Raw genomic sequence first — 27,981 nt, forward strand, 5'->3', positions numbered from 1 at the left:
GTCTTTTCATATACATTTTACTAGCAATTATCAGCATGCATCACATGTAAAAGAGGTTTTAACGTTAACATTTTAATACGGATTCTTTGCAACACAACACGACACAATAAAAGTCAAACTGTTAGTGTCCAAAGTGCAGGTGCATTGGTCAAAAACGTACAAATTATCCTCAAATATGATCGTGCCGTAACATTTCTGATACACGCACTAAAAATGTTTCCAAAAACAGACAAATCTAGAAATACTGTTGTTTCTCACTGGTATTAAAATACACTGTTCTGATGAAGACACGACTGTACTGCAGCTTACTTATTAAAATCATACAATGTCCACTGAAGGAAGTGAACTGAAAGCTGATTTAGAAATATTAGGTGTAATATTAGGTGTCTCAGATGTCCCAGACGGCTCCTCGACTCTCTCTCTGGTGAAATAGCTGCTGTGCTGGAACCTGATGGCTTCGTTTCCCCAGCTGGTCCAGTCGCACTGGAGACTTCGGGCAAACAGCTCTAAACACTTGGGCTCGGGGCTAATGTAGGGCTTTAACACAGCTGTAGGACATCAGAGACACAATCAGCACCGAAGCTATAAATCTTTTTTTTTTAATACCAAGAAACTCCAGACTGTCTGTGGACCCCAAACATCAACATCAGCAGGACAAAACACACCACAACAAACTACAGATCGATTAGTAATAAATAACAATAACAAAACAACTGGTCTTTCCATGCAAAAGATACCCTTGTGAAAAAGAAAAGAAGTGTGCTTAATTGTATTGAATGTGCACTTGTAGTGTACTTTAAATCTTAAAATTAAAACTGTACTTATAGATTATGAATGCATAAAAATAAATAAAATTAATTATTATTAAAGAAATAAAAAAACAACAACTTGAATTACTCAAAGCGAGACACTTATATGAATGTTTATTAACAGACTTAAGTGCTCTTTTATAAAGTTTTACTTTAAAGTACATTTAACACAATTATGATTAAATACGATTTTTGTTGTGCTTTAAAAATTTTTTTGACTAACATACAAGTACTTGATTATAAGTGTAGTATGTTATTTGATATTACATTTAAAATTATCATATTTTAAATGTACTTAATTGCAACTTCATTACAAATACATTTAAATACATGACTGATAAGAAATAACATTAAAGTATATTATAGTTTATCATAAATGCTTGTCAGTACATTCAGCAGTACTTTAACCATATTTCAAAGACAATAGAAGTCATTATAAAGATGGGGACTTAAGTCCTACTTAAGTGGGTCAAAAACACTGTAAAAACAAGTTCAGCTAATTGCATTTCATATAAATTTAAACACATTTTCGTTTGATTTGCAATTAACATGCAATTCATGTAGTTTGCACTTAAGTATATTGTTTTAAAGTATATTATTTCAACATAAATGTATGCTAAAATGTACATAGGAGGCACATACCAAAATGAAGGATAACCTGATGATATGTGACCCTGGACCACAAAACCAGTCATGAGGGTCAATTTTGTGAAATCGAGATTTATACATCATCTGAAAGCTGAATAAATAGCTTTCCATTGATGTATGGTTTGTTAGGATCGAGACAATATTTGGTCGAGATACAACTATTTGAAAATCTGGAATCTGAGGGTGCAAAAAAATCTAAATACTGAGACAATCGCCTTTAAAGTTGTCCAAATGAAGTTCTTAGCAATGCATATTACTAATCAAAAATTAAGTTTTGATATATTTACGGTAGGAAATTTACAAAATATCTTCATGGAACATGATCTTTACTTAATGTCCTCATGATTTTTGGTATAAAATAAAAATCAATAATTTTGACCCATACAATGTATTGTTGGCTATTGCTACAAATATCCCCCAGCGACTTAACACTGCTTTTGTGCTCCAGGGTCACATATGAACAAAAATGAGCAAAACAAAAAACATATACAAAGAAAATAAAAGTAGTTGTTTATGGCATGTTTTAAGTGTGTGCACCTGATAATGAAGGCTTATGGGAGTGCAGGACTGATGGGATGCTGATTAGGAGCCGCTGCTCTGGAAGCTCCTCCACTGCTGAAGACCTGCAACACACACTGAAATTTACAACATAAAGAGATGAGAGAAAGAAGACGCCAACGGCACACACATTACCTGGCTGCGTGGTCAGAGCCAGATCGATGCCTGCCGAGCACCAGCACTTCATAAGGCTTCTTGTGCGGCGAATCCAGAGGAAACACAAACTCTCCTGTTCGGGTCACCTGGAGGTTCAGCCAAACGGTCATCACAAGCCGAACAAAAACATTCAAAAGTCACGTTACATTATTTTGATAATCCTTAAAGGAGACATATTATGCCCCTTTTTACAATATGTAATACAAGTCTCTGGTGTCCCCAGAATGTGTCTGTGAAGTTTCAGCTCAAAATACTCCACAGATCATTTATTATATCATTTTGAAAATGCCTATTTTGAGTGGAAGCAGAAACGCGCTGTTTTTCGCTCCTGTCTCTTTAAATGCAAAAGAGCTGCTGCTCCCCGCCCCCTTTTCCAGAATAGAGCTGCGCCTTTACAGCTCGGACCTGCTAAAAACATCTGTTTTGGTTCTGATTATCATGTTTATCGCGCTGAAATCATGCGTTTTAAACCATACGAGTTTAAACTGATATACGGTTTATCTGAAGCACACGCACAGAAAGCGGCTGTCTCAGCATGTGAGCACTAAACTAAGCTCTCATTCACACACAAGTTTATAACACCGTTGTCGCTTGTGAAAACACAATAACGGGCGGTAAGGGGCGGTAATATTATAATGAGATCCCTTTGCCACGTCACCGAGGGAGCGAAATCAGACGCACTGGTTTTCTCAGACGCTTGCAGAAAAAGGCTTCCCAAAACAAAGTTACTGGGTTAATCTTTTTCAAGTTTCCTCGGTTGGTAGATGCACCGGGGACCTGATTATAGCTCTTAAAACCTGGAAAAGTCAGATTTTCATGATATGTCACCTTTAAAACAAGTAGTGATTTATTATGCTTTTTTTACTTTATGAAAACCCATTAGTTACACTATAAAAGTTGCAAATAAAAGAAAGATTACTGTAGTATGTTTTACAAGAACATGCCATGTCAGTTTTTAAAATGTTCCTGTTTAATTCGATGTGTTATTTGCTGATTCTTCGTAACTGAAGATTCAGATTAAACTGCTTGATGCATATGGATTTCTTTAACGATCTCTGCATTTTGAAGCATTAATATTTTGCATAAAATGGACTTTCAATGGATGAAACAGGTTTCGTTAAAAATAACTATATTCGTTTTTTTTTGAAGATGAAGCATGAAAATGAGTAAATGATGACGGCATTTTCATCTTTAATCCTCTGGTGGTCTTCTATGGAAACTTGTTTCTGCCACAAGATAAAGCAAAAAAGGTGATTGTGACTCATACATTTTCTCATAAATCTCTTCAATCTAATTCTGACTTTTTTCCCCCTTAGAAATTAAAGATTTAAACTCAGGGTTGAGAGATATAAATGTGCAAAAGTGCAAATTGTGAGAGAAAAAGTCAGAATTGTGAAATTGCCTTTTTAAAATTTTTATTCCATGGTGGAAACAAGCTTCTATTTAGACCAAAAAACATTTTAGGTTAATATGAAAAATATGAAAATACAGCACAAATTTTACAGCGAATATTAGGTTTGTTTTTCAGTCTGTTTTGACCGCCAAATATCACAAGTGGGATCCTAATCCTAATCAGTGTTTAGGCTATTTTTCCTCTTCTTGTGCCGGTGTGGTTGTGTCTACCTTCACCCACAGCCACTCTGCCAGCACTTCAACCCCCCAGTACGGGTAGAGCTCTTCTCTGATGAAGCGCAGGTGCTTCGCCCGGTTAGTTACCCACGTAACCACCAAGCATTCTGGAGCAGCCAGTGCTGGAACTGGAAGCTGCTTGAGCTGAGACGACGGTAGAGAGCTGTATCTGTCAATCACAGCAGGATATCACTTCAGTCCACAGCAATGCATTATTACAGGTCATATAACAGGTAGGAAATACACTTATACCTGTTGCTTCTTTTGACAGATTTGTTCTCCCATGGTGGATCAAGGACTATAAGGTCAAACCTGTCTTCACCTGTAGTCAAAATACAGCAATATGCAACACTAACAGATCAACATACTGAGGTGTAGAAGCACAGTCAAGACATGTTGCCAAATAATCGGACCCATGGGAAGCAACATCCAAAATAAAAATAAAAGTGATAATAATAGATAATAAATTATAAAAAGAGGGACACATTTGTATGTGATCCCATTGGAATCTGTTCCAAACTGACATGAAATTCCAATAAGAATCCTGTTCAGATTCCTTTACGTTTTGTTGACGCAGGTTAATGTAAGAAATGTTTAAAGCGTTAAAAAAAAGTCAAAAAAATATCACTGAAATTTGATCTGTTTTAGCAAAGATATATTATTACTGTATATATTTAATACAATGAACCTGTAGGGTCACAAAATCATGCAAAATTGCCAGCATTTAAAGTAGTATAACAAAAAACAAGTTTACAATAAGGTCCTGTTAGTTAATGCATTACCCAACATTAATTAACTAACATGAAAAACTAAATACTCTATGGTACTAGAATAGTAAATTAAAATTCTGTGATTGAACTCACTCTTGGTAAGTGGATGCATACGTGTGATGTCAGACAATAGGAACCGGCTGCGGGGCGGCAAAAGATACTTCTCCTTCATCAACGTGACCTCATAAGCACAGTCGAATGGGTTTTCAGTGATGTATGAGAACAGATCCAGCGATGGGTCCAGACCATCTCTGTTCAACGTCTGCACTGGTGTCTCCACAGAATCATCTGTTAACGGGAGCTGCTTGGCCATGTCACATAACGCAGCTAGCCGGCACTCAAGTGATGACATGGATTCAGAAGGTGGTGTGGTCAAAACGTCTGTCAAGTATCCACACTGACGTCCAGCTTCCAAAAGAGCCCGAGAGCCCTCCAGAACCACCAACCTGATCTGAGAAAAGATCAAAACAAGCCATAGAGGACAAAAAAGAAGGAAAATTTGTATGCTAAAATGACAAGTAAAACAAAAGGAATGAAGGAATTATGATTGAAGGAATTTCATAATTTGGAATCACTCCATTTTCAGTATGCACCGAGTACTGTACATGAAAGATCTACTAACAAACGTTCAATGTCGTCAGTACTTAGTTTAAAAAAGTTAGCAGCATTCATGGTTTCAGATCATGAATGCAGTTGTTCTTTAATGATTTTGAGGTAGAAGGAAATATATGCCATGCTGCCGAATAATCAGACCCATGGGAAGCATATCAAATACAAAAAAGAGAAGTGGACCAAGAACCGAGCCTTGAGGAACACCTCAAACGGAAACAGTTTACGATGTCTGTTTTTTAATACAAACAAACTGCTGCCTATCACGAAGACAGAATATGCCAAATTAAAAAGAGAAGTGGACCGAGAACCGAGCCTTGTGGAACACCTCAAACGGAAACAGTTTATGATGTCTGTTTTTTAATACAAACTAACTGCTGCCTATCACTAAGACAGAATATGCCAAATTAAAAAGAGAAGCGGACCGAGAACCGAGCCTTGTGGAACACCTCAAACGGAAACAGTTTATGATGTCTGTTTTTTAATACAAACTAACTGCTGCCTATCACGAAGACAGAATTTGCCAAAAAATGCAGTACAACAGAATATAACGTGTGGAATACCATATCCCACCGAGCAATACACTTAACTTAACCTTCCAGTGAACTCCACTTTCATTTTCCAGTGTGACAAATTTAGATTTACTTTTTTTCTTGAATCATTATTTTATCAGATTTTTCTGACCATTTTTAATGTATACAATGCAAAATGACCAGTTTGCCACACAGAATTAAACATTAGGGTTGATTGAAGTCATGTGACAATTTAGTCGTACTGTTGTACTATAATGTTCGCCATATATATATATATTTTATCTACAATGCACAATTCCTAATGTAGGAAAATTATAATAATAAAATAAATATAATTTGATCCCATTACGATTAGTTTTTAAATGATTATGATGCAATTATACACACTGCTTAAAGTTTTGCTGATGCAAGAAATTAATAAAGCATAAAACCAGCCAATTTGGTCACCTTTCCATGATAAATTTGGGCATCTAACTCTCCTGTATTAAGATCACGCTGCTTTCTCTTTCGTTTCTGCAAATAAAGAAACAAAAACCCCAGTAAAGAATCATACAGCAACCTCCAGACTTTTTGTAAATAATCAAGCACAGTATATCAACTAAAATGACAATAAATAAGTGTTTTGTTCTGCTTTTTCTGTTGCATACCTTTCGTGTTTGCAGATCAATCTTTGCATGTTTAGCAGTGCTTGCCAAGATATCAGTGTTTGGTTGAATCTGAACGTGGGGTGTCACCGTATTAAAATACTCCCTCTTGAAACAGCATCTGAAGTATTTAGGCTTCTCAAGCCCATCACTGTAAGCAACACAGCGCTGCAAGCCCTCATCGATGTGAGAGCAGGAGTCCAGCAGCCAGCCGCAGGAGTGCGCACACACTACAGACATTCACAAAGCAATCACATAAAGCTCATCTCATGCGTGCTGCTGCTGCTGCTGCTGCTGCTTCTTCTCCAGACGCTTGATTGTTAGGTTGCAAGCCAGCTTTCGGTGCATTAGCGCCACGGACTGGACTAGTGTGCAGTATCAGCGTGAGAGTTCATCTGTGACATTCATTACATTACTTAATTATTAATAAACAATTATTATTTTATATGATTATATATAATAAAATCGTTGTATAATTGTATATATTATACATATATTTATAATAATTATATATTTATTTATGTATAATACAATAACAATAAAAATTGAAATTATATAGAATGTATTATTATTAGTAATTTATTTGTATATAATGATATTTTCTATTAAATAGTGGTATATTCATTTACAAATAATAAAATAAAATATATTATTATTATTATTATAGAATGTTTTGATTTCTTATCTAAAATAATTATTTATTCAGTCATATATAATAAAATAATATTATGAATAAATTATCTTTTTATTATTATTTTTATATTTTTGTATAATTTTATAAAATAATTATTTTACATTATATATATAATTGTATAGCCATTTTTATACAAAAAATATATTAATTTCTTCTATAATTATACATAAAATCTTTTTTTTAATATAATTTTCAATATAAAATAATTGTTTATTTACTCATTCATATATTATACATATATTTATAATAATCGTATATTTATTTATGTATAATACAATAACAATAATAATTGAAATTATATAGAATGTATTATTATTAGTAATTTATTTGTATATAATGATATTTTCTATTAAATAGTGGTATATTCATTTACAAATAATAAAATATATTATTATTATTATTATAGAATGTTTTGAATTCTTATATAAAATAATTATTTATTTAGTAATATATAATAAAATAATATTACGAATAAATTATCTTTTTATTTTTATTTTTTATATTTTTATATAATTATATAAAATAATTATTTTACATTATATATATATATACATATAAAATAATTGCATAGTCATTTTTATACAATAAAAATATATTAATTTCTTCTTCTATAATTATATATACATTTTATTTTATATAATTTTCAATATAAAATAATTGTTTATTTATTCATTCATATATAATAAAATAATATTAAAATCAATTATCAAAAAAATCAATAATACTATTACTACTAATAACAATTTATTTTATATAGTTATATATATATAATACAATATTTTTTTTTACAATGTATGTATATAATTGTGTATTAATTTATGCATTATAAAATACAATTATATAAACTTATTATTTATTTATTTGTGCTCGCTTCACACTCCATCCTGTAGGGGGCGGAGTTTGTCGTGTAGGATTGTGTGCCAACCGCCGTGAAACAACAGAGAAGAACTAATGCTGCCGCAGGAAGACGGAATTCGGGTTGATGTTCCTGGCGCGAAGTCTTTAAGTTTACAGACTTCATAAAATCAGCACGTTACTCTTGAATATTAGTCTGAATATCAGACGAGTGGACATCAGACAACACATCTACACCTGAAGATAAACATGTCAGAGACGAAGCGGTGAGTTTTTATCGTTGTTATGTGTCAGAGGTCGCTGGTTTGGCATCGAAATCGAAAATGGCGGAGGCCGGAGCGGAGCGAGACCGGCGGAAAAACGCGCCGAGGTCGGTGTGTGTGTACGACTGCCGCTCGGAGAGCCGCGACGCGTCGACGCCGACGCCCCCGACGCTCCTAGACACCGCGGAGCTGGACTACAGCGGCTTCCTGCGGGCTCTGAGACAGGTAACCCCGCGTTTACCAGAGCAACGTTACTTCAGCGCGAGTCCTGCATTAAACGCTTAACTGTCACCTTCCGTTTTTTAAAACAGGCATGAAAGTGCTCTATCCAAACTCAAATTGCTGTAATTTAGTAACAATTAATGAATAGAATATAGATAGGCTGTTGTTATTATTAATAATGATAGTAATGGTAGTGATAGTGATAATAATAGTAGTATTAATAATAATAATAATAATAATATTGTTGTTATGTCTCCTCTCTGGGCTGTAGATGGAGGAGCTGCATTGAAAGCACGAGCAAAGAAAATCAGTAGATTATTGCAAAAGAGGCACTATATTTTATTTATTATAAATATTTTGCATAATAGGTTTTACTCTAAAATTGGTATAACGTTAAAGCCTTATGTCTAAATAAGTTATGTTCCAAATTTGAAGTTGATATGAAAAAAATTGAGGTTCCTGTGAGATTGTATTTCGGGGCGATTTTATACCACAAACAGCCACGCAAACTCCCATTAAAAACTTTTTCTGTCACAAATGTCTAGATTTCTCTGTCAGTATTACGTCTAGCTCAAAATAACCACTAAATATGGAATCCTGAGACTCAGACCTCTCCAGTGAGATGTTTCTTGTCAAGATTATAAAAAGGTTTGATTGTTAAAGAGCGTAATGCATTTTGTAATGCGACACTTGACACCGCCCACTAAGGGGGAGGAGACTGCCAAAAGATTTTAAAGTACCATTTCTATGGTAACGCAATGTCCGATTTCAAAATGGGTTTCAGAGGATGAATCTTGGGGCTTCTAAGCTTTCGAATGATATATGATTTATGATGATTACTAAAAGATTTGATAGAGAAAAAGGACAACAACAACAAAGAGCGCCAAGCGTCCCACAGGTGGGACGGTGACAGTTAAAGGGTTAAACCGTGTTTAATGTCATGGTTTTATTTCGATTTCAGGAGTTTTCCCTGTCGGCAAATGAGACTTTTGTTATTAGCACGACGGACCGAAGAGAGATCGACTCAGAACTTTACAGTAAGAGCTCGAAAAGTGTTTACTTATTAAATATTATAGTTATTTAGTTGCCTGTTTTCATTGTGGCGTTTTTATTTTTTGCCCTTTTGTTAGTTTTTAAGTAATTTTGATTGTGGTGTGTTCTGTATTTTGTTTACAGATGAAAATGTAAAAATAGTAACTTTCAATGTATTCACTGTTTTTTGCAGCAAAAGCTCTAAAACGTTTATTAAATTAAATATTATACTTTTATAAAAAAATAAAAAATTAATATATTTTTTTATTTAAAAACTAAAAAAGCAATAATATATTAGATTTTCTTTTAATTTACATGTTCATTTTGTTATATTGAGTTTTTAAATATAAATAAAATCTAAATTTTATTTCAGAAGTGAAATTTAAATTGTATTTAAAAAGTAAATAAGTGAAATTATTATTGACATTGCTAATTTTGTTGTTTACAGTTTTGCATATGAAAATGTAAAAAAAACAATAATACATGTGAATGTAATTTTTTCACTTTTTTGTTTTACTGTAAAAGCTCTATAAGTTGTACATTAAGTATTTTTTTTTATTAAATATTAAATGTACATTTTATTTCATTTTGTTTACAGTTTCTCAATATATTTGTATATATTTCATATATTTATATATTTTAAATGTCAAAACTAATATTTATTTTTATTTACATATGTTAATTTTCTTGTTTACACTTTTTAAATATTTTTTAATGATTTTAAAACCAAAACGTAAATTTTATTTGAAAAAGTCATTTTAAATTCTTATTGACGTTCAATTAGGGCTGTACGATTAATCGAATGCGATTGTCATGCGCATTTTGTTAGTAAAGCCGGTTCTGTAATCAACAGTAAATCATCATCACGTGCTTTCAGATGGAGCAGCATTTATTACACAGAGCCGTAGTTCACTGACAAGCTACGCAAAATAATCGAAGAAATCGTTGGCGATAATGACAGCTGTTTGCGTAGCTTCTCAGTGAACTACGGCTCTGTGAAGTAAATGCTGCTCCATCTGAAAGCATGTGAAAATACCACATTTAATAACATATTTTTACTCCAAACTCACTTCATAACGTCAGTCGAGTGTTTGAAATAAATCCTTCTGTGAGATAATGTCTTCTTACACAGAATCAGGCACAAAACATATTTCATAGTATTTAAGCAGTGATAAAGGCATTGCATTATAAATATACTCCGATAAACCGTATATTGCCGTAGTCATGTGTTTATTAGTCACGCTGAATCAATGAAAGCAGTTGAATCTTCTGTTTATTCAGCTGCAGCGATAGGCATTTTCTGGGTTTCTTCTGCGAGGCGTATTTGGAGATTCTCTGGCCTTCGGATGGAGATTTACTGCTGATCACAGAACCGTGCTTCACTGAAAGATACGCATGACAATCGCAGCTTCTGTCGAATCGCCATCTCGATTCCATTTCGATTTATCGTGCAGCCCTACGTTCATTTGTTGTTTACGGTTCTGCATATGACAGTACGAGGAGTAAAAATAGTTTTCAATGTTTGTTGGCACTCTTTCAGAAGGGTTTAATTGATGTACTGATGTGGATTTGTATCTGTTTTGATGCTACAGAGGAGCTGGTGGATGGGAAAACCTTGCACCTGTTGAAGTCTGTGGATCAGGAGCTGACTGCGGCGACTCAAGAGCGGATTGAGTTTCTGCCGCACTACCATACTCTGGTGCAGTGTGGCATGTACGAGTACTACGCTAGTGAAGGACAGAAGGCGCTGCGTAAGTCTGCGCATCCACCTCTGCCGTGCATGAACGCGGTGCCAGTCTGATGTGCTGTGTTTCTCTTTCTGTTGTGTCGCAGCCTATGCCTTCGCTGAGCTCATCGATAACGCGCTGTCAGCCACCGCAAGAAACACAGGAATCAGGAGAATTGAAATCAGATTGGTGAGAATTCAAACCCGAGTGAACTGTATCAGTGTTATTGTTTTACATGCTAAATGTAGACTTACATTGACAGTAGGGCTGGACAATAATTCAATATCAATATGTATCGCGATATAATTTTTTTCAATAATGGTGATATGATTTTTAAACACATTTCCGATATTTCGATATGCATTACCAGTTTTCCCATACATTGATTTATTTGTGCCGTTTGACTTCGTTGAATAAACATGAGCACTGCATGTTTCAAAATCATAGTGTTTTATATGAATGTATCTCTGAAGGGAATTGACCGTCTTCAGAAAAGTTTCGATGGCATTTTCATTTGATCTGATAAAGAAGCGTTCATGAGCGGAGCTGCTTTGATTACAGCCGTTACTGGAGAAACCGCTAAAAGCGCCTCCTGCTGGCAGAGAATCAGTTTTCATTTTCAATAAGCCCGTCTCCAGCAACATTTCCAGTTTTTGTTGTTGTTCAATTTTTTTGTTTTCTGCAGCGACTCGGAGCACTTTTCATACCCTTTTTTCTGGCTGAAGCACATTTGTTTCAATCTATAAGAATAATCAGCCTACACTACCAGTCAAACGTTTTTGAACAGTAAGATTTTTAATGTTTTTCTTTTTTTTTTTAAGAATTGTCTTCTGCTCACCAAGGCTACATTTAGTTGATCCAAAGTACAGCAAAAACAGTAAAATGTTGAAATATTTTAACTATTTAAAATTGCTTTCTATTTGAATAGATTTTAAAATGTAATTTATTCCTGTGATCATAAATAGCTAAATTTTCAGCATCATTACTTCAGTCTTCAGTGTCACGTGATCCTTCAGAAATCATTCTAATATGCTGATTATCAATATTTAAAACAGTTGAGTACATTTTTTTTTTCAGGATTCTTTGATGAGTAGAAATATCCAAAGATCAGCATTTATCTGAAATATAAATCTTTTGTAACATTATACACTATTCCATTCAGTATAATTTTTATAATTTTTTTGGGAAAGAAATTATAGAAATTAATACTTTTATTTAGCAAGGATGCTTAAAATTGATCAAAAGTGATGATAAAGTCGTTTATAATATTACAAAAGATTTCTATTTCAGATAAATAGTGTTCATATCGATATCGGAATTATATCGTATCGACCGAAATTAAGAAATATATTGTGATATCAATTTTGGCCATATCGTCCAGCCCTAATTGACAGTAGTAATTAAAGATTAAGATTTAGTTTCGAAACGAAATGCAGAAGCGCATGTTTGGCAGTATTTTGGATTTTGAAAAGGCTGTTGACTTTTGCCGTTTATATATAAGGCGATTTTGTGAGTCTTTTTTTTTTTTTTTTACTTTAGTTTCTTATTTATTTGGTTCCACAGTGTTTGCTGATTTTTAGTGTATTTAAACTTTGTGTAATTTATTTATTTTATTTGACATCAAGGTGTATGCCGTGCCTTTCTTATCCATTTAGCTAATAAATGCTCTGTTTCTTATTTATTTTATATAGATATATATATATATATAAACTTTGTAAGTTTTTAAATTTATATTAGGTCTATAGCATGGTGTATCTTTATTAACAAAAGTTCTATGTTTAATATAAGTGAGTTTGTCGTTGTCCATCAAAGCAATTGACGCCGAATTGCTGCTAATTCGAAAGTGAAAGTAAAATGCACACAGGCATTTACAAGCTATTAAAAGTGAAAGAAAGCAAGGAAAAGAGAGAAAACTTCAACGAATCATTCTGATATGCTGATTTGCTGCTCAAGAAACATTTCTTTAAAAAAAAAAAAAAATCTGTTTTTGATGGATCATGTTTTTGAGGAAGCCATGATACATCTTTTCTGGATTATTTTTTTCTAAATAAAAAGAACAGCATTTATTTGAAATGGAAATATTTTGTAAGATTATAAATGTCTTTACTGGAGCTTTTGATTTTATGTGTCCTTGTTGAATTTAAGTATTAATTTCTATAAAAAAGAAAAGTACTGATCCCAAACTTTTGAATGGTAGTGTACATATCACATTAGGGCTGTAAATTAATTGATTAATGCAAACGAAACATTACAGATGGAAGGTCTGAGGCATTTAAATGTTAGATGCTCTATGCCATATGTTTATTGCACACTTAATTAAGTTAAAAAGCATAATTTTCAGTTTATATCATGTTACCTAAATGATAATCAGCTCTATAAGCATGTATTATAGGGCTATTACATGACTATATGACCCTGGACCACAAAACCAGTCTTAAGGGTCCATTTTTTAAAATTGAGATTTATACATCATTTATACATTATACATTTATACAACTATTTGAAAATCTGGAATCTGAGGGTGCAAAAAAATCAAAATATTGAGAAAATCATCTTTAAAGTGGTCCTAATGAAGTTCTTTGCAATGCATTTTACTAATCAAAAATTAAGTTTTGATATATTTACGGTAGGAAATTTATAAAATAGCTTCATGGAACATGATCTTTACTTAATATCCTAATGATTTTTGGCATAAAAGAAAAATTTATAATTTTGACCTATACAATGTATTTTTGGCTATTGCTAGAAATATACCCCAATGACTTAACACTGCTTTTGTGCTCCAGGGTCACATATAGCAAATACATATTGGGGTGAATTAGATCATATATAATTAGATAAACCCACAAAATCACAAAAATAGTTCAGTTATATAAAAAATTTACATTTCTCTTTAACATCTTTTCATTGAGCTGATACATTCAGAGGCAATGCGTTCTCTTTTCTGCATGCTATTCTTGCAGTGTTTTAATTTGCCAAAACAAATAAGGTCCGTAATAAAGGAGCGTAATTTTGGAGCAGGAGTGTGGTTATGATGTCTAAAATGTTATATATCTAGTTAGCTCGTTATGGTTTGATGCTGGTCATGCTAATGCATTTTGCATGCATTTCCTTTTTTTGCGATATTGCATGAAAATATGACACATTTTATAGTCATCTGAGAAAAATAACGTTCAATTCATTCAGTGCATTGTTATGGGCAAGCAGTACTTTTTGTGACACATATTGACCAACTATTAGTCTCCATGAACTGGATGTTTTGCTCTCTCTGTGTGTTTTTCAGCTGTTTGATGAGTCTCAGGGAGGACCTGCTGTTGTGGTGATGGATAACGGCTGTGGAATGACATCTAAACAGCTGAACAACTGGGCCGTTTATCGTCTATCTAAGTTCATACGAGAAAACTGCATAAAGAGGTGTGCTCTTCAGAAAACCTGTGCTTTTTCTTGCCTATGACTCATTATTCTGGTCATGCAATGCAGATTCGAGCCTCTTCCGATGTGAAATAATATCTAGCTGAACTGTACTGATTGTGTGATGCCTATAACATGGTCTTATGGAGCTTGCCTTGATAAAACCATCAGCTTTTTTCCTCTTCTTTGTTGTTGACGCAGTGAAGAAACCGGTTACGTGCGGCCGGATCCAGTTCCACGCAGTCTGAACAGTGACATCTCGTATTTTGGAGTCGGAGGCAAACAGGCTGTGTTTTACATCGGCCAGTCTGTCAGAGTATGTTTGCATGCAGTTTGTTCACTTTTATTTAACAAATGTCACACTTGCAATACATCTATTGTGTTCATTTGCATCAGTTTTCATTAAAGCACAAGTGCTTTCTCCTATCCCAGATTAATATGCGGAGACAACAAGCGAGCAAGAAGTGTGAACACTAGGGCTGGGTATCGTGTTTGATACTTTTTAGGCACAGAGCGAATTGCCTCAATACCATCAAGTATTGAAAAAATGCAGGGTTCGCAAAATCGCTAGCCCGACGTCCCGGGGCTATTGTGTTTTCCAGTCGGGCTACCAAAATATATCACTGCCCTGCCCGATGAGCTATCTTGAATAGTGATATAAAATCCCTTCCTTGATTCGCGTTGTTCACTCGCTTGTAGGGGTGAAACGGATCATAGTTTATCATTTACACGTGTTTCTAAGTCTTACCAATTTAAACATTCATGCACATAAAGAAGTCAGTTTGGCGCTCGCGCGCACACGCTCAAAGTGTGCACATACAGAGCGGCGTTTCAGGCAGAGCACTAACACAGAATTGATTCCTCTTTCGCTTGAACGGACACATACACGCAAAATTATCTCAAAATTACTATCTCGGCAAGCATTTTCATGTCTTGAACGTAAACAGTGGAGAAAGAAATCACACTTGCATCAATATATTGGATCTGTGCATTTGGCCTTAAAGGGCAGCAGCCTATAAATACCTGCTGTTTGAGCGCCACCTGCTGTCAGAGAGTGACATTTGCATCTCATTCAGCCCGTCTGCTGTTTTTGTTTCGTTCAGATTTTTTATTTAGTATCACAAAGCTGTGGAGAAAGAAATCGCAAGTGTATCATTATATTGGATCCGGCCTTAAAGGGCAGCAGCCTATAAATACCTGCTGTTTGAGCGCCACCTGCTGTCAGAGAGTGACATTTGCGTCTCATTCAACCCGTCTGCTGTTTTTGTTTCGTTCAGATTTTTTATTTAGTATCACAAAGCTAAAGTCAGACCATTTTGTTTTTGTTTCAAATTTCGAAATTTTACAATCGAAATATCATGTATGCAGCATCTTTGTTTAGATCGTGATTAAAATACACAGGCAAAAGCTTAGTTTACTTGCCTAGAGAAATTTATTTTATTTGTATTATTTATTTATTTCATTTGGGATTTGTTTTAAAATGTCAAGTTAGTATATTGTTTGAAATTCTCAATTTCACAAAGTAATGTGCAGCCTTTTGGTCTGAGAAATAACAAAAGGACACCTTTTTTTAAAATCTGTCTTAAATCTCATTTTGTTAAAAAAGAAATTGTGAGAAAATTGTATTGTGAATCATATCACATCGCGAGTTGAGTGAATCGTTACATCCCTATATGCTACTAGTTTTTGCTGTGGTATCGAAGTAGTAAATTGTTCTTTAAATAATAAGTGTTACTTAAATAATAAAGAACCATATTTTTTTTGCTGATCATGTGATCCGTTGCACCCGTACTCTCTTGACTTGTTATTTGAAGAAAAAATACAACATCTTTTATTCGGGCTAGTTAAATTCCTTTTCGGGCTACCAAAATCTGAAGAATGCCTGCCCAAAGGGCTACCAGGGATTTTGAAATTTTGCAAGCCCTGAAAATGTCTTGTCGTTTGGTACCAAATTTCGATACCTAAGGGGTTCATCTCATCAACGTCTGAGCCAGTAAGCATTCAGCTTAAATCAGTGATTGGCTTTGGCGAGGCATCATGGAAAACGTGTGTTACGAGACCATTCACACTGTAGCATCATACTACATAAGACGATTTATAAAATTAACTGTTTCATCTGAAAACTGAAAGACCTTTACGACAACTTGTCAAAATAAAAGCCCTGTTTAACTTGAAAAAATTATGACTGAAATATTTTACTATTGTATACTAAAATATAATTCTCAAATATTATTATTTTTAAGAAATACCATATAACCAAGCAATTTTTTCCCGTTAATTTATACAGTTCTGTTGTGCAGCATCTTGCTTGACAATAAAATGCAAGGTTTTGTTGTAAACTAATTTCATTTCATTACATTTTAAAAGAATGATCAAACTGATCGTTTTATCAATTCATTTAATTAGACACTATTTTTTTATGATAAATTAGTATTGAATCATAAAACACAGAATGTAGAACTTAGGGGAAAATAAAATGCATTTCATGGGGCCCTAAAATAAAAGGTATCTTACTCTGTGGAGTTTAATTATGAACAAACAAAGTTATGTTTACATTTATTCTCAAGATCTAACAAAAATGTGGACGGTATTTCCTTCCCCATTAACGGTAAATGAATATCGCGATAAATATCGATATCGTATGATATGGTAAAAATACTGTGGTAATATGTTTTGCAATGTCGCTCGGCCCTGTTTTAAAATATTAACAATATCTTAATTTGATCAGAACAAAATGAGTTTGGAGTAACTTGAGTGTGAGTAAATGATGACAGAATTTATTATAAGATGAACTAACCCTATAACACAGGGAAGTGTTCACAGAAGTGTCCCTTGAGCAATGACAAATTAACCCTATAAAGCCTACTGTATCATATTTGATATGCACATTTCTACGATATGATATTTACAACTTCTACAACTCTACTGCATGCCCTCTGTCGTCTGATTGATAGTTTCTACTTTTTTAGCAAGTAAATGTTTGCATGGACAGTCATTTATCGTTATTTACTCACTCAGCTCTTTCCATAGACTGACAGTTCACAGTGTTATCACATTTAATTTTGTGTAAACTATGCTTTTGATCCAATGTGTGTTTCAGATGATCAGTAAGCCTGCAGGCTCTCCAGATGTTCATGAATTTGTCATGTCTAAAGAAGACTTTGAGCGCAAGGAGATGAACAGGGAAGACATTTACACTGGCTTCATTAGAAACAGGAAGGTGAGGGAAATTCAAGCCATCTCGTGGCTTTGTTGGCCCCTGGTTTTTATTTTTAAATGTTTATGGGTCAAAGACGTTAAGATGTCTGCAACAAAAGAAATTTACAAAAGTGATTTTATGTCCATAGAAAGCACATTAAATGCAAGTAAAGTGTCCACTTTTAAGGTTTCAAATAAGTTTTTGGAGAATAAAATGTCAAATTTTTGGTTGAAATAATGTTACATTGTCATTCAGTGTAACACAATATTTATGTAAAAATTCAAACATGCTTATTCTGACACGTACATATTAAGATATATAAAAGAGTAAGGGAGCATATTAAATTTGATTGTGTTTTAAATGAGTAAAAAATTCTTACTGACAAACGGGCAAAACCTAGGATCGTGGCAAATTTAAAAAATGTAAAATTACAACTAATTAGTATTTGGGGTGAAAGTAATTAGACTTTTAATATGCCATAATTGATTTTTGTTGTAAATATGCCTGACGAGATTGTTACACTGAATGACATTTTAGTGGGTTTCTCTCGTCTCTAAATCAGGGAAAAATTTATGATATAAATTTTTTTACTCGGGAAAACAAAATTGCAATTAAATTAAACAGAAAACTTTAAACAACAACAATTTAAAGCAGTATTACACTTATTTTTTTATGCTTAAACCCTTTTTCGTGTTTTCTTTTGCAGCCTGCCGATTGCTCACATGTAAGTGAAAGTGAGGAGCAGTTTCTGCAGTCCATTGTGATGGAAGAAAAAGAAAAGCAGAGTTTTACTGCAGTTATCATCACTGGAGTCCAACAGGAACACGTCACCTTCCTGAAACACAATTTCAGTCTGTGGACCAGAGAGTTGGCGTACGTCTCAAATGCACATACATGAACTCCTCCCTTAGATCAGCGTATTGCTTTATTTATTTATTTTTTCTAGTTTTTGCACGAGAGTTGTTGCTTAAAATGTTAAGAGTTATATTAGTAGGAGTAGAATTTTATCTGTTAGGAAGTGGTGGTTAAAAAATTAACAAATAATTCTAAAGTTTAAAACTAAATTTAATATATTGTAGAGTTACAGTTTACATTACATTTATGCATTTAGCAGGTGATTTATCCAAATAAATCATTTTATCGTAATGTTACTAGATAAGGATATTTAAAATATATATATTTTTTTAATTCACAATTTCTACTGAATAAAACATTTTAGAGCTTGGCATAATTAGAAAACTGTGTATGTTATAAAATAATGGACATGGAGTTTTATGATTTTATTAATTTCCATGACGTTTTCTGGTGTAGAAAGCAAACATTGGGAATCCTGGTTCTTCAAAGAAAGAAAAAAAACATTTCTTAAGGGGTGAATTAAAATAAGAAGTCTTAACTTTTAGTTGTTTTAGTTTATTTTAATAGGTTAATCATTGTTTGCTTCACACAGCAATGAGCACAGCTAGACCTGTTACATCTGATTTGGAAACAGATGTCTTTTATGAGCCAATTCTTTTTATCCCTGCATCCAAGCTTTAGATGAGTTTTTCTTCATCAGATTTGGAGAAATGTAGCATTGCATCAGTGTCTCAGCAGTGGATGCTCTGCAGTGAATGGGTGCCGTCAGAATGAGAGTCCAAACAGCTGATAAAAACATCAAGTAATCCACACCGCTCCAGTGCATCACTTAATGTCTTGAGAAGCCAAAAGCTGCATGTTTGTAATATATTCATCATGAAGAAGTTTTACTTTTACGCTATAGTCCATAATATTGCTTTCTGCAGTGGAAAAGTCCATCCCCTGTTATCTCTGACATCAAAATCCACCCACATATTTGTTTAGAGCTGTTTTAGCTTGTAAACGGTGCTTGATCTGTGCAGATTTCTCTCCTGATTCAGACGAGATGACTTTTTTCACTGAAGGAAGTGTGAATTTGGATTATGGAGTCATATTTTAGCCAAAAGTTATGATTTGAAGTTTGAGAAACAAATCCAACGTCTTAATGATGGATTTGTTTTTTACAAACACACCGCTTTTCTCTTCACAAGACATTAACTGATGGACTGGAGTGGTGTGGATTATTGTGATGTTTGTATCAGCTGTTTGGACTCTCATTCTGACGGCACCCATTCACTGCAGAGCATCCATTGCTGAGCAACTGATGCAATGCTACATTTCTCCAAATCTGATGAAGAAACAAACTCACCTACATCTTGCATGGCTCAAGGGTGAGTTCATTTTCATTTATGGGTGAACTGGTCCTTTAAGGCCAGCCTTGGGCCACTGAATGCCGTTTGTTTTATTTCAGACATACTTACCATTACTATATACACGGAGTTCATGGAAACGACCAAAGGGAAACGAGAAAAAATGACCACGTCTCCAACATTGACATTCAGGTACAGATGTGTATGTGTTTGTGACTCTAAATGCATTGATCATTCAGTTTTTGAGTGCTTTAGAGTCCTTGTTTTTCTCTGAAGCTCTTTCTCTCTTATTTCTCAGATCAGTTTGGTGGAGCGCTCTCCTCGAATCCCGAGTATGTTGAATCTGAGGGAGGTGGATAATGACATGCAGACTCTGTACATCAACTCCAGTTTTTCCACTTTTGAGTTTAAAGCCATCGGCGCTAGAGACTCCTTTGTGGAAGGATTGATCCGTTATCACCCGTTCCTCTATGATCAGGAAACATACCCAGTGGATCCATATGCATTAGGTATTGTAAATCATAAATTGGCCATTGCACACTGATGGCAGTGTCAAAAGAGATGCTCTGATAATAGATGATTATACTAGCTGAAATAGTGTGCATTCCTAGATATCTTTTCTATGTTGGTCTGTGTGTTTGTATTTTAGGTCCTTCAGAGGATGAGGACGAAGACTGTTTAATTTTGAACTCTGAAGCTCGGGGCAAACGTCCGGTCTTTGAGTGCTTCTGGAATGGGCGGCTCATTCCCTACACCACTGTCTCAGAGTAAATGTCTGCTTAATTTTGAACATCCTTTGCAGTTGATAAATCTTCTCTTCTCAACCTGTTTTTTGCAACTCCGGCGCTAGAGACTCCTTTGTGGAAGGATTGATCCGTTATCACCCGTTCCTCTATGATCAGGAAACATACCCAGTGGATCCATATGCATTAGGTATTGTAAATCATAAATTGGCACTGATGGCAGTGTCAAAAGAGATGCTCTGATAATAGATGATTATACTAGCTGAAATAGTGTGCATTCCTAGATATCTTTTCTATGTTGGTCTGTGTGTTTGTATTTTAGGTCCTTCAGAGGATGAGGACGAAGACTGTTTAATTTTGAACTCTGAAGCTCGGGGCAAACGTCCGGTCTTTGAGTGCTTCTGGAATGGGCGGCTCATTCCCTACACCACTGTCTCAGAGTAAATGTCTGCTTAATTTTGAACATCCTTTGCAGTTGATAAATCTTCTCTTCTCAACCTGTTTTTTGCAACTTCGCTGACGCAGCGAGCATTTCATTGTTTGATGGCTATGTTTTAATTTAATTTATTTTTCAGTTCCTTGAATCCTTCTTATAAGCGTTTCATAATTTTTGACTTTTCAGTGTCAGTTCAACTTCTGGCGTATTTTACCTGTAGAAAAAACATATAGAAAACCTAATAATTATTCACATCTGAATATAAGGAGCTTCAACAACAAAACAATTACATATCACCTATATATGATTATACAACCTTAATACTAATTATTAAGATTAATGTGGTTTGGAATTAGTCCAATGTGCTTGGAACAAATATATGATCAGAATATTAATTTGCCTGATAATTACATGTGTGTAGGGCTGTCAAGTCATTAAAGTTTTTAATCTAATTAATTACATGATATGCTGATTAATTAATCTAATTAATTTTGGCTGAGAAATTACCGCCTGAAAGATTAAGTCATTATAGTGTTAGATGAGAAAAGCATTGACAAAAAGTAGCTTTAGAAAGAATTGCATAATAATGATAATAAATGGGTATTAATGTTAATATTAATATTAAAATAGGAAATGAAAAAATTAACGATACTCTCAATATCAAACTGAAACTGCCAGTATAACACGTTATTAACTTCTTGTGACTACACTCTTGCTCATGTGATATTGCCAAACATATCATATGCTATAAATACAAGACCAAAAAAAAAAGTACAGGCCAATTTTTTGCCCTCACATCTTGAATTTTAAGCTCATATAAGTGCATTCTAATAGGCTTCATCACACAGACAGTCAGTCGTCCTGAATCATGCTCATCAGCGACCGCATCAATGTAAGATGATTTACAGGTGTAGGTGGGGTGCGTTAAATGCGTTAATTTTAATATTGTTTTTTTATGTTATAATACGCGTTTATGCATTGTGTCGACACTATTGAAGCAGTTCAGACATTTGGCTCTATTCACTTTGACTGTAAGTGCCTTACTGTAATTTCAGTTTTTGCTTGTTTTAAAGAAAAGTCCAAATAAAATTTGAATGGTAATCATCGTCATAAATGTTGTCAGTTGAATCTGAAATGTCTTTATTCACATTAAATATAATGCTAAAACACATTTTTGGATTGCTGTGGATGAAGAGGTAGTTATTGATGGGGCTTTTGGGGGTAAAACAGTGAGAAATGCTGCTTCATCAAATATAAAAAATAGCACTGAAGGCAAGCAAGACTTTTGCCTGAACTGGATGGTAATGTGTGTGTGTGTGTGTGTTAGGTTCGAGTGGTGTGCAAGGCCTAAGAAAGTAGGTGCAGTGCCGCTGGAGTGTTATAACCGGATTTCAGGAGTTCTCTTCGCCAACGACCGATTCCAAGTCAGTACCAACAAACTTACCTTCATGGACCTGGAGCTTCAACTCCGTGACAACAACACCATTTTTACCAGAGTGCACAATGGCCAGGTACAGAAACACACACCTGAATTCTGAAAGACATGCACGTGATTCAAAGCTCAGTTCACACGGTCTGTGCTGTTTTATCCAGGAGCTGCGGGTGAATATTCAGAGGGAGTTTACTAACTGGTTAAAAGAATGTCATGAGCGCTTCGACAAGCAGGTATGTGTAAGGCCAGGGCAGCAAACGCAGGTGTAACTGCACGATCAGTGCATTGTAAGTGCTTAATGCACGCTTTTGCATTTATAAATATTTGGCAAGGAAAATCCCTCAAATCAAAGGCATTGCATTTATTGTGACAGATGAAAGTGTTAAATATTAAACATTTTTAAAAATTGACTTTATAAGTCAATAGAAGGGTTGTTTTTTTATTATTGTAATTATTATACTGAATATAAGCCTATCACTGGCCTACAGTCCACAGCAATCAATTTCGTAACTGTGTTGCCAGCAAATACAAATACCAAAGTTTTGAAGCTTCCATTGTTAGAACAAAATTGAATTATATTCACTCACTCCAGTATTTTATCATGTTATTCTGGTTAGACATTGAGATGGCAACAACTAGTTTTTTTTGTGTTTGTTTGCAGGTGATGTTTCAGGGATTTAAGGGTTCGATGACGCGTACAGATGTGCCCACCAAACGGCAACAGTCACCCTGGGCTGTATTCCAAGCCATTAAGTGGGATGGCAAGACTTATAAGAAAGGACAATGTGTGAGATCGAGTAGTTTTCATATTTTCATATTATAGTCATAGACGACACCAGTGTAGAGGAGTCGAAGAAAATGACTGATTACTTTTGCATAATAGCTGAATGTGGATTATTGAAAGAAAATTATTGTAAGCAAAATAAAGCTGAACATTCTTCACACCAAGGACGATTACTATAAAGATGATGATAAAGATATAGTTCTAAAAATCATTCTCAATATTAAAGAATAGCATAGTTCACACCACAACTAACAATAAAGACAAAGAGAAACGATATCGTTGCAGTCACTTTCAAAGCGATTTTTCTCCAGGTGAAAATGACTGATTACTTTTGCATAATAGCTGAATGTGGATTATTGAAAGAAAATTATTGTAAGCAAAATAAAGCTGAACATTCTTCACACCAAGGACGATTACTATAAAGATGATGATAAAGATATAGTTCTAAAAATCATTCTCAATATTAAAGAATAGCATAGTTCACACCACAACTAACAATAAAGACAGAGAAACTATATCGTTGCAGTCACTTTCAAAGCAATTTTTCTCCAGGTGATGAACGATGAAAAATTGACAGCCAATCAGAATCCATCCTGCCGTAACAAGCTCGAGAATTTAAAGCAGCAGACGAACGTGCGCTTAGAATAAACAGACGATATCGTTATCGTTCTTAGTGTGGTGATTCCACAGTATTTTCCCAGCTGTTGTAAAGCATCATACAGACTGTATAAATGTGTAATTAGTATCTTTAGTTGTGTCAAGAAAGTCTGTAACATAAAAATGTGTATATGAATCAGGTCATTTATTAAATTATGAATCATAGGTTGTAATTCTAGTCATCTCAGATATTTTCTTTCACACTTTTAGGTGAAGTCAGTAAAGACGAACCCTGTCTTCGTTGGCTCTATAGTTCATTTCTTGCTCTACGGAGAGCATGAAGGAGACGTGTATGCCACAGGAGGATATGTCCAGATTGCATTGGTGAGGATGATTCAGCTCACTCGTCCATTTACTCTGTATGGATGCAGTGTGGTCACATGTTTTTCCTCCGCCTCTGAGTGTGCTTGAATGTAGGAATGCACCGATATTTTGGCTGATACCGATAACCGAAAATTATTTGTATTTGAAAGCCGATAACCAATATGTTGGTATAAATCCAAATTTTTTGATAATTTTTGAGAGCCTGATTACAAAAACAAGCCATTAATAGCCATGTCCCAAGCACTTTTACATGAATCAAACATATCCAGTACAGTAGCCTAGTTTTAAAATTAATTTTAGACTCCTATTGGGCCATTAAATGTCAACTTTCTTAATCAAAAAAAAAAAATCATATTCTCATTATCATTTTAAATAGCCAATATGACAGACCGTTGCCATGCACATGTTGCACTTAACTGTATTTTCTTTTTCGAAATAATTCCAATCATATTTCAAGCAATTCTAAACCTTAATGGTGAACAGTTTGCATCTGAAGTGTTTCAGAAATAATCCATTATTAATCGGCTTTAATATATCAGCCAAATTTTCTTAACGGGTCGATAACGATGATATTAAAAATTGCGGTTTTGCTTTGGTATACGTCTCTGTGATGTGTTTTCATAGGAACCGAAGGAGTTGTATGATGAGGTAAGGATCATTCCCATCTCTAAGATCGACAGGCTGGCCGCAGCCGCAACCATTAAGAAGAAAATCGAAGATGAGCTCGCAAAGTAAGGCCTGCTGCTGGATTCTGCATTTCACCTTAACAGTAAAGAGAATTAAAGAGCATCTGCTCTGAGTTTGGGTCGCTTTATTGTGCATTTGGAAACACCAACCATCTCCTCATACTTGTAATGAGAAGCACTTATCAACAAAAGAGCAGCTTTAAGGGCTTCCTGTGGTTCTCCATCAAAATAAAAGTTTGATGCTTTAACATTTGAGAATGAAAAAATTAAGACAGCCGTAAATGTCAATATTGTAATAAATAATGTACAATAAAATGATTATCTTATGTTTTACTTGGTTATAATATATATATACAGTATATAGTACACTGACTTTCAAAAGATTGGGATCAGTAAGATTTTTCAGCATAAATCAGTATATTAGAATGATTTCTGAAGATCATGTGACACTGAAGACTGGAGTAATGATGCTGAAAATACAGCTTTGATCACAAATAAATTATATTTGAAAGTATATTAAAATAGGAAACAGTTATTTTAAATTGAAATAATATTTCACAATTTTAATGTTTTTTTCTGTATGAAAAAGCCTTGATGAGCATTGCATTTCATAGTTTTATAGTTTATCTCATAGTTAACTGCTACTATATATATAGTTAACTATAATTGAATACTATAATAAAAAATATAATTACTAAATAATAATAATAATTGTTATTATAATTATTATGTAGTCAAATTTAATTTAGCCAAATTGTGCAGCCATACAAGCAAACACAGCAAACCTAGATTTTTTATCGCAATCACAGTTTTAGCTGTATAATCGGTAGCCCTAGCTTATTCTGTTCTCTTTTTCTTTTTAAATAATTTTCTTGTCATCAGACTTCCAGACCAGCTGAGGGTTACGTGGCCTGAGGGAAATGCTTGGGCTGAGGATGGTGCTCGTCCGGCTGGCACACTCATGGGTGAACAAACTCACACACATACAAACACTTTGCAGTGCAAAACTTACAGTGCATTGGCCGACAATATTAACTTTATTACATGATTTAAAAAGCCCATAATATGCTTTCACCAAAAACAGCTCCTGCACCTAATCCTGCACTACAGACCTGTAGAGAAATTACCTTGACTTTGAGTTTTTAGTATAAATCTGTTCTTTTTCAGGTCCGATTAAAGTGGAGATTTTGAACAAAAAAGGAGATCCAGTGTCTCGGCTGCCCGTGGCTGGCACTACTAAGAAACTGTTGATTGAGCTGAAAGTCATCTGGCACTGTGAGTTGCATTTACTCCATTATTGTTTGTAGTCAGGGCATGTAATTTTATCATGTTTTTTTGTATGCATGTGTATATTTATATATGCAACGACATGCATATTATTCATATATATTTTTGTAATGTTTATGCACAGTATGCTTGTGACATACAGTATTTTTATCTCCTTCAGCTCCTAAAGGAGACGTCCAGACAAACTCCTACATTGGTGCTCATTCATCCAAGTGGGAATACTGGTTCAAGTCCATGGGTAAAAATCAGCGAATCATCACATGTTCATATTCGATTCCATTCATTCGCCATATTTATGCCCATCAACAGGGTAAAGTAATGCTGGTGATTGCAAAAGCATATGAATGGAGATATCAAGAAAAAAAAAGATGAATATTGGATTTGATCCATACCAGGTTCATTCGTAGACATTTATATTTAATCCACAATCCCTCTTTATTTATAGCATTGCATGCAGAGAGAGGCAGGGTAACACTTTATTTTAAGGTGTCCATGTTACACATGCTACATGTACTTACTATTATAATAACAATTAAATATGCATAATTACATGCAAGTAATCCTAAACTAAACCCTAATCCTAACCCTAACTATATGGTAAGTACATGTAGTTTATTAATATTACACAGTACTTGTAGTTCCAATATTTACTAATATTTTCAAAATCAAAAGTTGTATCTGTTATTTAATGTACCTAAGCTAACATGATCTAACAATGAACAGTTGTATTTTAATTAACTAACATTAACAAAGATTGTAATTTAATACTGTAATGTATTGCTCATTGTTAATAATGTATTAACTAACATTATCTAATGGGACCTTATTGTAAAGTGTTACTGCTGTATTTTGTACGTGATTAAAACATGCTTCTTTTAAACAAATGATATATATATATATATATATATATATATATATATATATTATTATTATTATTATTATTTTTTTATTATTTAAATGCTTCAGCATACTAAAAAAAATACTGTTTATTATTGAAAAAAACTGGGAAATTCTAATTAAAATGGATAATTAATATACAAATGTTTGTTTATAATTGATAATTAATATTTATATTTTAGTCAAATTGTCAGTGTACTCCGAAAGAGTGTCTGTGATCAGTTTTCTTCTGTAATCTATAGACAAACAACTTAATTACATCAAAACTATTATATTAAAATAATCTTTCCTGTTGCTTAACTGATAGTATTGCTATCAGTGTTTTGACTTTTTTGTTTGTCTGTTTACATTCATGAAATTAGGACTTACTAGTACAGTTTTTGGGTTTGCTGTACTTCTCGTAGAATAGTAAATCATTGTGTTCACTTCCAGGGAATCTCAGTAAGCTTGGGAAGTACACACTGCATCTGCAGACCATGCTGGGTGACAACTCTGCCAGCGAATGGGCTGGAAAAAGACTCCCCTACTACACCCTCAATTTCTCTATTAAAGGTAAAACACACAAACACACTGGCCCTGTTTACACCTGTGCTGAATTCAGAACTGCATACTACTCTTGTGTTCCTTCCATAGCAAGATGAGATACAAAAATAGTAAGAGTAGTATGCTACTATGTGGTGCCAAGATCCTTAGGTGATCTGAGCGATTACATGAGCTGTTTATACCTGGAAGTATTGTGTGACAGCTGTGTTTTGTGACCACTTGTGATCGC

The 27,981-nt window shown here is 34.1% G+C and overlaps 2 protein-coding genes across 2 annotated transcripts in view; one reads left to right on the plus strand and one right to left on the minus strand.

Annotated features, from left to right (window-relative positions):
• On the minus strand, window positions 1-6,679 carry mettl4 (methyltransferase 4, N6-adenosine). The gene is made up of 8 exons (XM_016243964.1): window positions 6,360-6,679; window positions 6,160-6,225; window positions 4,664-5,021; window positions 4,053-4,122; window positions 3,795-3,969; window positions 2,151-2,257; window positions 1,995-2,080; window positions 1-548 (listed from the first exon to the last, which is right to left on the minus strand). Exons 1-8 carry the CDS (start codon window positions 6,594-6,596, stop codon window positions 319-321), a joined length of 1,329 nt encoding a protein of 442 aa, XP_016099450.1. The 5' UTR covers window positions 6,597-6,679; the 3' UTR covers window positions 1-318.
• Window positions 6,680-8,008: 1,329 nt separating this feature from the next.
• The window catches only part of smchd1 (structural maintenance of chromosomes flexible hinge domain containing 1), a 54,131-nt gene continuing 34,158 nt past the window's right edge, over window positions 8,009-27,981 (plus strand). The window contains exons 1-20 of the mRNA XM_016243958.1: window positions 8,009-8,393; window positions 9,352-9,427; window positions 11,015-11,173; window positions 11,256-11,338; window positions 14,433-14,563; window positions 14,762-14,876; window positions 17,661-17,780; window positions 18,466-18,632; window positions 20,065-20,155; window positions 20,262-20,472; window positions 20,613-20,730; window positions 22,470-22,653; window positions 22,736-22,807; window positions 23,236-23,361; window positions 24,226-24,339; window positions 24,964-25,070; window positions 25,908-25,990; window positions 26,193-26,300; window positions 26,473-26,550; window positions 27,642-27,761. Coding sequence (XP_016099444.1) covers window positions 8,229-8,393; window positions 9,352-9,427; window positions 11,015-11,173; window positions 11,256-11,338; window positions 14,433-14,563; window positions 14,762-14,876; window positions 17,661-17,780; window positions 18,466-18,632; window positions 20,065-20,155; window positions 20,262-20,472; window positions 20,613-20,730; window positions 22,470-22,653; window positions 22,736-22,807; window positions 23,236-23,361; window positions 24,226-24,339; window positions 24,964-25,070; window positions 25,908-25,990; window positions 26,193-26,300; window positions 26,473-26,550; window positions 27,642-27,761 — 2,428 coding nt within the window. The 5' untranslated portion in view covers window positions 8,009-8,228. The remainder of the gene's footprint in view (window positions 8,394-9,351; window positions 9,428-11,014; window positions 11,174-11,255; window positions 11,339-14,432; window positions 14,564-14,761; window positions 14,877-17,660; window positions 17,781-18,465; window positions 18,633-20,064; window positions 20,156-20,261; window positions 20,473-20,612; window positions 20,731-22,469; window positions 22,654-22,735; window positions 22,808-23,235; window positions 23,362-24,225; window positions 24,340-24,963; window positions 25,071-25,907; window positions 25,991-26,192; window positions 26,301-26,472; window positions 26,551-27,641; window positions 27,762-27,981) is intronic.

The sequence above is a fragment of the Sinocyclocheilus grahami genome, unplaced genomic scaffold (genome assembly GCF_001515645.1).
Source record: "Sinocyclocheilus grahami isolate Dianchi unplaced genomic scaffold, SAMN03320097.WGS_v1.1 scaffold706.1, whole genome shotgun sequence".
Lineage (NCBI taxonomy): Eukaryota > Metazoa > Chordata > Actinopteri > Cypriniformes > Cyprinidae > Sinocyclocheilus > Sinocyclocheilus grahami.

Excerpts from the sequence above, each read along its gene's own strand:
- mettl4 (XM_016243964.1), bottom strand. The coding sequence starts at position 6,596 with ATGTCTGTAGTGTGTGCGCACTCCTGCGGCTGGCTGCTGGACTCCTGC. Across the intron at positions 2,081-2,150 it reads GGCTCTGACCACGCAGCCAG|GTCTTCAGCAGTGGAGGAGC; the intron begins GTAATGTGTGTG and ends TGTGTGTTGCAG. Across the intron at positions 549-1,994 it reads CCATAAGCCTTCATTATCAG|CTGTGTTAAAGCCCTACATT; the intron begins GTGCACACACTT and ends GATGTCCTACAG.